Genomic DNA, 11,976 nt, shown 5'->3' with positions numbered 1-11,976 from the left:
TGCAAAGCACGTAGTACAACTTCAGACTTAAAATGAGCAACAACTGTAAAATACAGTCAATGGGGAGGGCTTGGGAGAAGCAAGAGAAAGTGGGAAGGTATGAGGCATAGAAAGGCTTTAAATTTACACCTCCAGATATTTTAGGCACTTACAAACTAAATCTATAGGTGAAGGAGCCTCTGATGAAGTTCACCAACTTTATAATCTAAACATCCATGTCTCATTCCAGTCACTGAACAAACTTTACCCAGCTGAGTGTTTTAGTAAATTAGTTTGGGGAGTTTTTTGTTTGTTTTCTTGATTGTTCTGGGTAACAGGACACAGCCTTGGAGTGAACTAGTAGCAGATCCCTTTTTCTTTCTCTTTCTTTCTTAGGTATCCCCAAAAGGGTTGGTTACATCTACAGTGGTTACAGACTAGACAGTTTCTGGGCTAAGAAAAAAAGCACCGTTTTCAACTCTTAAGAAAACCAGAATATGTGCCAGTGATGAAAGTGAGATTTATATGCCCATCACTACTCGCTGTATTGTCAATCTTTACAGAAAGGACCCAGGTGACAAATTTCCCCTACTTATCATATTTAGAAAGCTTTTGGAAATTGGCAAGATTTACTGGTAAAGTGTTGAAGGGAAGATAATGTTTATGAAGTGTATTAAATTCTTATTAAAAAAAAACAAAGTAAGATTTACTTCACATGTACAGTCCTTGAGAGAGCAAATCACACATACCTGAGGCTGAACTTCCCCTTTGCTGGGACTGTAAAGCCTTATTTGAGACCCTATTGCTTCTCTTGTTGTGCTAAATCCTTGCAAGAGGTTCACAGGGTTCAGTGTAGGAAGGAAATCAGGGGAGAAAAAGGGCACTTTCTTCTCTTGGCTGCATTTATTCCACAAAAACCTCCTGATGTATCTTCTTTGCTCTGAATGTTTGTGTCTGCCTCAGACTGACATTTCCTCCATGCAGACAGGATGCTCAGAGATATTCATGGCAGAAAGACAAAGCTTTTCTCAATCCAGAGTGCCCTCCTCATCTCTGGGTGTGAAGCTGCACCCTTGGAGCTACAGCATGGCTTAAACCCAGCAGCTGGGGGAGCAGGGTGCAGGTTAACCACCCTCCCTGTGAGTTCAGGTGTCCCTGGCCCAGTGCTGGCAGAAGGGCTCAGCTCAGCAGGGCTGGAGCCTCCGTGGAGCCCAGCACAGCTTGGCTGCCTCCCATGCTGGTGACACAGGTCAGCCACAGCCTAACCTCATTGTTACAGCTCCATTTACTGCACCTCCTGGATGCTAAGAGGTGCTTAAACACCTCTTAGAAATTTTCCTTGGCGCAGTAAATTCTTTTGTGACCCCAGAAAACCATATGGTAAGGCTAAGGGAGGGCTAAACCCTGTCCTTGCCACTTGGAGAGCAAGAGTGGGTGTGTGGCCAGCAAGCAGGAATGCAGTGTATAGATGCTTTTAAAATGGCTTTAAACACAGCTAATTAGGAACAGATTTTTTTTTTTTAAATCTATAATAAAGGAATTTTTAAAAAATTAAACACAAACAACAAAAAAAATTGCTACATCTTTCTTTTTATAGTGCAGTATTCTGTTGGAGACTACAAATTCTGGTGGAGTTTCAATTAGTTTCCTGCCAATTAGCCCAACCAAGCATGAGCATAGGTGAGTTGCATGGCTCTGTTGCAGAGCATGAGTGCTCATTCCATGAATGAACTGAAGGGTATTTCCCTGGGCATGTCTGTCTGAGCCTCCCCCAGCTGTCATGTGTCTGGTGGGTGCCACATATTTCCTTATGGGGGCTGAAGGGTGTTTACATTCACATATTGCAGCTCCTAATGTCACACAGAAAATAATCCTTGGGCCAGGACAATCAGACTAGCACCTACTCAGATATCCTCTTTCCTACAGCAGTTTAGTGAGGGAAAAGATAGGAACCACAACCTTCTGTTGGGGTCATCTCCTGCTGCTGGCAGCTTCTGTGCTTTGGGATTTCCTGAGCAGGGTCACAGCTCTGTGGTTAATAACCCTTGCAGAATTAATTTTTTTTTTTAATGTGGTTTTGTAGTTGGTTTTGATCTCATTTATTCTTTTGACAGCTAGAATATCCCATGATTATGCATTTCAGTCTGCTGTGTGAAATTTTTGTTTTAATTACATTACCTCAGATGTTTGTATCCAAAATTCCCTTCTTCTAGGAGAGTTGTAGAAGCAATTAATATTTCTTCCTTTATTTGTGTCATTTATTATATTGTGGGATACTAACACATCTTCTCTCAATGATCTCTTTTCCAGAAGATGGAAGTCCAGTCACATTTCACAGGGAAATAATTTCTTTCATTTCATCATTCCTGATTTTTTTTCTGTTTCTGTTTTGTCTTTTTAAATTGATAAGGATCATATAATTATGTTTTCTCTTTAATTTCTTGTTCCTACTTCCAAATCCTCTGTTTATCTTTTTTTAAAATATTATGACTGAGTTCAGCAATCCAATATAATACAATGCTCTTATTCCTGACTGTTACTAGCTAATTTAAAATCTGTTTTTCAGTATGCACCATTTGGGGCATCTCACTGAGCATCAGGGACTCTGTCAGCTGCTACTTGTGTCAGGTTTTGCTTTTGCTTCTCTGAATCAGTGCATTACTGTTCACCTCCCAGCTTAATAAACCTGGTTTCATTCCTTCAATCCTGGAACATGTTGGTATGAGTGGTTGTCTTTATTTAACTCAGACTCTTTTGCTTCAGTTTAATCAAAGAAATGCAAAAACTTACCGTGGCCAAGTATCCAAAAAAGTAACCATACCTTAGTTTCTGGGTTGCTGTGTGTAATTGCTTTGTATTCACAAATTGTCCAAGACATTCAGAAACTTTAGCAGGGTATGTTGGAAAGCAATTTTAATTGGTTGATTTCAACTGCCCCTGTGGAGGAGCTGCTGCCCAGCCCCATTCCCCTGCATCCCTTCCCACCCACACAGCTGCCCAGCACAGATGGAGCCTCAGCAACCAGGGCCACTGGCCAATTTTAGTGAGGCAGACAAAAAGGAGGCCCTTTCCAGGGGCTGTGGGTTTCAACTCTCTGAATTTTGACCTGAGGGTACTCAGCAGAGATTTGGTTTCTTTTTTTTCTTTTTCTTGTGCTAGTGGTATTTGTCTATTTATCATTGTTTTATTTGCAAGCAGGGAGTGTTGAGGTCTTACTTCCAATTACTTCTAGAGTATTTTCCTGCATTAGGCCTTCAAGTTTTGCTGGGTGAAATCACGTGGGGCATAAGCATGTGTGGCTCCTTGGAAATCCTTTGAGTTGTACCTCCTCAGGTTGAAAAACTCTAAGGAAACTTAATGGAAAGCTGGCTAGTGTTAGATTTCCCATACCTGCTGCTTTGATGTGTTCAGCAGTTGTGTAAGAGAAAGCTTTCTTATGGTGTTCTGGCATTCTCCTCCCTGGTCTCAGCTGGTGAACAGGAGACTAGAGTGGTGATTAAAGAAAACACCCAGAAAGGCTGACTGAGGTAGCTGTTTCTCAGCATGTCCAATTACAAAAATGTCTTACAAAGCTTGCAAAAAGATTGTGAGAGGTTATTACTCTAAGTTGTTTGAATGAGGTTTTGCAGTCTTGGTATTACAATCAGTTTTCTGGGTTTGGTTATCTGAAATGTGTTTGAGATACAGTTGGTGAGGAAGAGCAATTGCACCACTTTCAGTGAAACAAAAGTGCTTGATGCATAGGAGTGCTGGTTGTCCCCACAGTTTCTGTAAGTCCAGAAGGTGAACAGCAGAGAAAAGCAAACCTGAATGTTGCATTCTATTTTCAGGATCACAAACTAATATACTTATCAAGATTAAGAATTTGATATGTTCCAGTGAAGTTTCTTTAGTCCTTAGTGGAAAGACCTGGCTGTCAGCATTCAGCCCTTGGTGTTTTAGGTTCCTTTTTTCTTGCCATGTCTCTTATGTACAGACTTTTGCAGAGGGGCATGGATTCAGGAGCTGCCTTTTAAAACATTTGACTGTTATGTGGCAGTGAATATTCTGTGTCTGTGGGGCCTGTGTGAGATTACACAAGTGTTATGTGCAGACTGTTTCCCCTTCCTAGCTGGGATTTAAGGTCTAGTCTGTACACCTGCTATATAGGGGGAGGATCTGAGCAGAAGCTTTTGGTGTGATGTGATGAACCTGAGAAGAAATAGCCTTGGTGTCCTGTTTAAATGGGTTTTCATTTAAGATTAATAAACAGCTTTTTATTTCAAAGTATCAGTGTTATATGAAATGCCTGTTAATGAAAGCCCTATTATTTTTCCTGTAGTGGGAAGCATTTGGCCCTTCCATTACAAGTGGGTTGGTGCATTGTCTCTTGACCTCATTCATACAGAGCAGGAAGGTGAAATGCTAGGCAATGAAAAATGATGGAAGAGTATTTAGATTATTTTTGTTGATGCAACATTGTTTGTGTTAATCTACTCTCTTTTAAATATGAAAAAGTTACTTCTTTGAGGAATCATAGAAAATGTGGTAATAGGGAGCTAGGACTTTGCAGTTGTACTTAGCATGTTTTCTTGTCTCAGTTAAGTGCTAAATCTGAGGTGTTTGTGGGTTTTTCAGGAAGCCTCAGTCTTCTGTAAAAAGAAAGATGTATTTCAGTTCTGAGCTTGGCTTTGTGGCTTCTGTTTGCTATGGGGAAAGTGCTGTAGCCAAATTTAAAGTGAAGAGCAGTATGTTTTATTTTTCAAACAACAATTTACCAACACATTCTGAATATGTGTTTTCCCTTTCCACAGGGCTCAGCTGGGGATGTCTTTCATCATTTGATGAAGCAGTCTGTTTTCAATGCTTCAGAACTGTACAATTCCTTGTCAAACTCTTCTTCCAACATTGCATACCAATGCACAAACATGTGGATGTGGTTTTGCTCTCTCCTGTCCTGAATGAGGACTCAAATCCAGAAATCAGGATTGCTTGTGATAGAAATGGTGTCAATGTGGTAAAGATCTCCAAGTGGCAAATGTGCACTGTGATTGTAGGGATTAGCAGGCACAGAAAACTGTATGCTCTAATGTGTGTCTAATGAAACTTTTCTGCTTGTTTTAAATGAAGGAAATTTCTTGTATTAGAGGCACAAAAAAAAAAAAAAAATCCAAAGTTAATTTCTTGATGTCCTTATTTTCATTTCTGTTCTCTTAAAATTACTTGCCACTCAGTTTTGGCTTGGAGTGTGAGAAGAGCATTTCAAATATACAACAAGCATTTAATAGGTCTAGTTCTTGCTAACTTCTTGTGTTTGCAAACAATGGTGAATGTTATTTTTCATTAAAGAAACTTTCAGGCACACAAGCGTTCCTATCCAGCCGAAGGCTGCAAGTGTACTTTGATTACAGAAGCTTTTCCTGGAGAAGGAATGATAGGCAACACCAGGCTGGTGTTGAGGAGCTGGCACCATTAACCCAAGGGTGTCCCACTAGCAGAGCTGTCACCCTGGATGTGACCAGGCTCCCTGAGCTCAGGAACTCACTGCAGTGCAGAAATTCTTCCTTGCTCTGGGTCATGGCTGGGGCAGGGTAGGTTTGCTCCACCAGACTGTGTTTGGCCAGGCCAGAACCAGGAACCCACTGCAGCTGGGAGTAAAGTATCAAAGGAAGGAATGTTCAAGAAAACCATGCCACACTCCTGCTGGGTTTTTTGCAATACTTTAATACAGCATTAAAATGCTAGAATACTAGAGGAAAGCTGTATACTATCCAGCAAATAAGGCACATGTCGGAATGCCATTTTATGGACAATCCACAACAGAGGTTTTACAGTCTTGTTAACAACACAGTCACCAGATGAGCAAGCTGTCATCATGATTGCTGAAACAGAACTGGTACCTCTGAGGCCTTTGTCCATAGGTTTTGTTTGTTCTAGCTGTACAAGTTTATTAACAGTTACAGAAAAAGAAATTATACAATTTGCCAACTGAATCTCACAAAGTCAGTGGGTACAGCTAAACAAATGTAATAATCATTAGGTTAAATTTTTTTTAAAGCTGAAGAAATTCATAAAATAGTGTTAGTTTTAGCACTATTACACAATGCAGTGAGTGCTGTACTAAATAACCTTTTAAAGGAAACAAGAATCCAGTATAGGGCTGGGCAGACCTCCCATTTTAGCATGGTAAAATATCAAACTAAAAACTCAATCCTTCATAATATAATCAAACTACATGAAATGTAAAGTGTAAAATGCTTCGAATACGTGCACATGCATATTCTATATTGCTATGAGTTCTAATTAAAATAAACGTAAACCCCTACAATAATCTACTTCAATCCTTTTACATCCTTTGATTGATATTATTGCTGTAGGTGATACTGCATAGCTGAGCTCACAGTCTGCAAAGAGTTGTGAAAGTCAAGTCAAGCAGCGTCCCAACCAACTTTCTTCCCCTCTGGCAGTGGGAGGGGAAGAGGCACCACTGGAAACCCCCCACTTGTGCTTGGAGTTCCTGAAATCCCAGTTCCAGGGCGCTTCCAACATCCTCTGTGTCTCACAGGCCATAAAGTGACAGTATACTGTAATTTGCTCCTCACTTGCTACATGTCTAGTGATAGCTTTTCTAGCACTCCTTCCCCAAATACACATAAATAAACCGTATAAGCATTTTCATATAAGTCTAAGCACTTGAATAATACACTGGTTACTTAATACTGATATTTTCATCCAAGGATAACAAAAACAATATGGCTTAAAGAATTGCAAGGTTTTTTGTCAGAATTATGTACCAACTTTCATATAATATTTTATGTAGACAATATTTCCTTCTTAATGTAGTTCTGTTGCATACTTTATACAGACAAAAGCATTGTAAAAAAAAAAAAGTAAATTATTTCCATAAATATTTTCTTGAGGATACATCCTTAGTTCTGCAAAATACTGCAAAATACTTAAGAAAACTCTTACCTCTGTTAGTATCCTAGTTGAGAGGAAGGCCCTTCTGAAAGCTTCCCAATTGTAAAAACTTTGCCCAAAAAACAAACAATACTTTTTTAAAAAGGCCCTCAAATATATACAAAAAAGTTACTGCAAAGAGTTTCCAGATAACAATTCAGTATTATAAGAAATATTTGTAACCATTCAAAAATTTTAACATCTAAAAAGGTTTCCAAAATACACACATAGTATTAAAAAAAAAAAAAAAAAATTGAAAGAAACTCTATGTCAAGTATAACTCAAGATAAATACACATCTGCAAGTAAAACTGTAAAATACTTCATACAGGGGTAAACATTTATATCAATCATCTATAGCTAGTAACTGCACACGATTGTCCCTTTGAAATTCATCCTAGAAACACAATCCATCATCCCTATATCTAAGATCTCAAACAGCCCTCTGAGCACTTGAGTGATGCAGCAAACTCAATGGACAGCACTGGTTCTGCAGATAAGAAAGAGATATGGGTTGAAGCTCAGCTGGGAGTGGAGCAATATCTGAAAGAATGATTTTTCTATGGGGATAGTCCCATCACATTTTAAAATATGTTGGCAAAGGCAAGTGGAAAATAAATGTCTATCTACTTAACTTGAAAAACACGTGTTGATGATTTATTGCTTACTGTTCAGTGGACAAATTTTAGGATCCAGAATAGGAAAAAAAAAAATCTATGTGACTGCAGGACAAAGAGCACTAATCTATGAAGTCTGATATTTCCAAAAGCTCTAAACTTTTAATCTTTTAAGGTTTCTTTTTTAAAAAAATGCTGGAGTGTCACAGGTATACAATCCCTGTATAATCTAAATTTCATGTCATACAAAAAGGTAAAAATGTAGGTAATACTTTTAGGTTTAAGGCTTCTCTCAGACATATGTAACTTCACATTTTTAGTTTAAAAACTAAGTCCCATATAATGGGGAACTTCAAAATACACCTATTTTCAGAAAAAAAATATATACTCTTGTGTATTTATCTGAAATTAAATAGCAACTTTGAGACAAAGGCCTCAAACTTTGCTTGTGTGGCATCATTTTACATCTGTGATAGCAGCAGTAGAAACTGGCTAAAATGGGGCCATCCTTTAAACTACTAATTTTTCTTCATCACCTTTAAATGAAGTATTTGTAACAACTTCATTGTAGCCTCATTAAGTTAAAGCAGCTAAAAACCTATAACACACCTTTCAGATTACTCAAACATTTTTCCAGAGGAGTGCCAATGCCAAATTTGATATGAAATGTTATGACCAACTCATGAAACAAATTGTTGGGTGTTTATTTTTCAGTTGTTTTTTGTTGTTGTTCTTAAAGAAATAAATGAAAGTTTTAAAAATCTCTTTTAAAAAGGGTGAAAATTTTTAAAAAATAGAGTATGCTGGATACATTGGTGGGCTGTCAACAGCAAGCATCTGAGATTGAAAATCCAATTTGACAAATAAATGCACAGAGCCAAACTGCTCTCAGGTACATCCCTAAAGAATACTCAGGATTTTAGGAAGGCCTATATTGATTTAAAACTCTTTTTATTGATACTTGCTTCACCTCTAATACTGTCTACTAATGCCTTCAATGACTGCTAGCTGATGCTCTAAATGCAGAGCTAGTTAGAGGACATCAGTAAGCACTCATGAAAATTTTAAAGATAAACCAATTCCTCATTTTTCCAGTCAAAAATCTGCACATTTACCTTTTTTTTTCTAAATTTGGAAAGAGCTGACTGCATATATATGACTGAATTACCTTTGCGTGGTGAGGGAGGGAATAGAAGAAATCTATATTTTGTAATCAACTTTTCTTTTTTTTCTTTTGAAATGAAAATTTAGAAATGTCCCTTCTGTGCCACTAACTACAAGCCATAAGCTGTCACACACAATTGCTCATGTGGATGTGTTTTTCCAGCAACTCCAACTGCACAGACTTGAGCAAGGGCAGGGGGAAATCTGCTCTCCTCCCCATTGCAAATATGCTAAGCATTACTTAAATACTTCATATGTCTTCTGCCTAGGAACACATCAATAATACAAATACTGAACTCTCCTAAGTATGCTCCTAAGAGTTATTATGCTACACCTATAGACATTAATTGTGTTAAAGTAGATCATGTGTGTTTTTAGTACAATCTAAAAGTCCATAAGCAGAAGGCATTGCCTTGCAGTGTTGAATCTGGATAAACAATTCCTAATAGGGCACTGTCATGAAAATGACAGTGCTTATAATGGTATCTTTTAATCAGCTTTTTGTTAGAACCTGGTGATGTGTGATATAGTGATACAGCTATATCAAGAGTTGTGCTACTTTACTGGATTTAGTGGTTATCATAACATGGAGATTATTCCAATACTGAACAAAATGCATCTTAGTTTCAATAAAATAACATTTTCCCTTTCTTCATCTTATCTCATCTACATGTTCTTTAGCTAGATGTGAAGCATCTAGGTGATTTCTTTTTTTTTTGTTCATGTACTATTAAGTGCTCAAGAGGAAAAATAGATCTGGTTTAAAATGCTGCTCTTTCAAAATTACTCATGCTTGAAACAAACTATTGAGATTAATCCTAGAGGTCAAGCTTAGAAAATCCACCCCTAGATTTGCTTGTGTATTTTCTTATTTGTATAGACAGATTAGTATCTTTGTTGAGAGAATTTGTCTCTAAGTTAATTTGTGAATCTGTGCAAAAGAATGTGTTTGCATTTGAAAATGCTAAAACTGCATATCTTCACTGAGGCAACTGAACTGTTTATTAGTGTTACTTTCAACAATATTATTTCCAGCTATTTTAGTTGGAGTTGCCAACTGGGCAAAAGTAGTTTCCAAGTGATTAATTTAGTTAATTCTATTTTAGCATTACATAGCACTGTTCATCCAGTGATGCCAAACACTGAAGAGATATTAAGTAAACCTCACAACTCTCCTGTGAGGTAGGTATACTAAAGTATTATTACCCCCATTTTGCAGTTGGGGAAACTGAGGTCCAGAAGGATCTTGTGACTTGCCCAGAATCAGGGAGCTGTGGAAGAGCTGTGGTCAGAAGCCAGCAGTCAGGATGCTCATCCATTGCTGTGACCATCAGGCTGGGTTGCTTGGGCTGCCCACAAAATAATGGAGTTTGCAAGATATGCACATGCTGCTCCCACTAAACAAGCAGATGCAATTTTGCCCTGCTCTATGGAAAAGCAGAGAAATGGCAGGAGTTTCACCCTGGAGTAAATTTGTCAGGAGCTTCATGTTCCTTAGCTGAATGCTCATAAAAAGTTTTCTACTTTCTTTATAAGAGCTTGTCTTGACATACTGGTAACATCCTGCTATCACTTGGCATAAACCCCCTGCTGTCTTTGCATTATGGAACTAGTCCTTAGAACAAATTTAGTTCACATCAAGTTATTTAGGATTTAAAGTATTTTCTCTAAGTATCATTCACACAAATCAATCTCCCTAAAGGAAACTTCATACAAATATAAATGCTGATCCAAAAATCCCCCCCAGCTTCAAACATTATCTCTCTATTTTTTTTAGTGAATGCTACAAATGAATTGCTTGTTGTGCCCTTTTGCCAATGTACTCTCATGTAGACACACAAAGGGGATACTGTCTCGAGGTACTTTCAGTCTGCATTTGCCAATCCCTGATGAGATGTTCTTTGCAGCAGGCTGACCCTGTGCAAAGTTCTACCTGAAATGGGACAATGAAATGTAATTCCTAAATTTCTCCCCAGGTATATAGGTGCTTCAGGGAGACATAAAGAAACAGGGTTATATAGAGTGTTCTCCATGCCTCAAAACACCCCTATGGCTAACAAGTTTCATATTATAAGAAATTTCTATAGTAGAAAACAGGATGTAAGAATATTTCCAGAAAGTGGCTTTAAAACTACTATAAATAGTAAGTTTGGCTAATCTTTCAGTTAAGGGTTTTGGGGTCAGTTTTAAGTATTCTTATCCCCTTATTCATAGTAAATTTATTGTGCTTGTGGCCATGCACATAGAAGGGACCATGTCAGTGGGATTATATGACAAGAGAAGGATCTGGTAGTTGCATAAGTAAACCAATTTTGTCTCCTTCAAAAACCTCTTGGAATCTTATGGCATTCCCTTTCTACCCAACCTACACCCTCAAACAATTATTCACTTTTTTTTCCATGTCCTGCAAAAATTATTTTGCCTAAGCCCTGCCCAAGAGATGGTAACAAAAAAAAAAAAAAAAAGTCCAAGAAATCAGCAGCACAAAACTCTTAAGACTTTTTAAAACTGGGAAAGCAGTAATTCTCCTTTTGTGTTGTGGCTTGTTTCATCTTCCTTTGTCTTGTCATATAATAAGAACAGTGTTCGTGTCGTGGGTGAGTGCTTGCAATTAATGGCCCCACAGTTACTGAACCTCTGCAAAAGCCATACATGTAACAAATATTCTTTGTGAATATTATTCCTTGCCCTTTGAAAAGTACTTCATTTCACCTGGCTGTGATATAGGGTCTGTGTAAACAATCAGCAGAACCTGTAACTGTAGTTCTGTTGTGAACACCATCAGTAACACTTTATGTGTGTACATATATAAATTTACATATATATGTATACAAATCATAGTCCTGTAAATACCTATTGCATGCATGCACATGCACAGGAGAAATGTTACATTCCATTAATGGTAAGGCATATTAGATAGGCAATATTGGCAATTATTTTAGCTTTTATCTTGATCTGTTGTGCTGCTGCTGGTGGCGTACTGCCAGAGAATCTGGGAGGATGATGGGATGGGAAGAGGCCACTTGGAAGGTTTATTGCACACGGCGGCAGTAGTAGCCCAAAACTTTGCACTTCTCACACAGGTGCTGAGGATGCTCTTTGCTCTGGTCTGAAACATCCAGGCCGTCCGGCTTTTCCAGGGGTCTCTGCAGTGTGGGAAGAAAGTCAGATTAGATCCAAGGTTTTGCCCTGGTTGCTCCCTATTAAGTGTGTAAATTCTACTTTTATGCCCTAAGTGAGCTTTCTTCTGGTAATTAAAAAGGTACTGTGTTTCTTTC

The 11,976-nt window shown here is 38.1% G+C and overlaps 1 protein-coding gene across 1 annotated transcript in view; it reads right to left on the bottom strand.

Moving 5' to 3' along the window:
* Positions 1-5,662: 5,662 nt before the first annotated feature.
* The window catches only part of ZCCHC24 (zinc finger CCHC-type containing 24), a 106,007-nt gene continuing 99,693 nt past the window's right edge, over positions 5,663-11,976 (bottom strand). The window contains exon 4 of the mRNA XM_079313123.1: positions 5,663-11,844. Within this exon, the coding sequence (XP_079169249.1) occupies positions 11,731-11,844 (114 nt within the window). The 3' untranslated portion in view covers positions 5,663-11,730. The remainder of the gene's footprint in view (positions 11,845-11,976) is intronic.

This window comes from Erithacus rubecula (assembly GCF_903797595.1).
Source record: "Erithacus rubecula genome assembly, chromosome: 9".
Lineage (NCBI taxonomy): Eukaryota > Metazoa > Chordata > Aves > Passeriformes > Muscicapidae > Erithacus > Erithacus rubecula.
The sequence above is the reverse complement of the archived record's forward strand: the minus strand, read 5'-3'. Positions and strand labels throughout refer to the sequence as shown.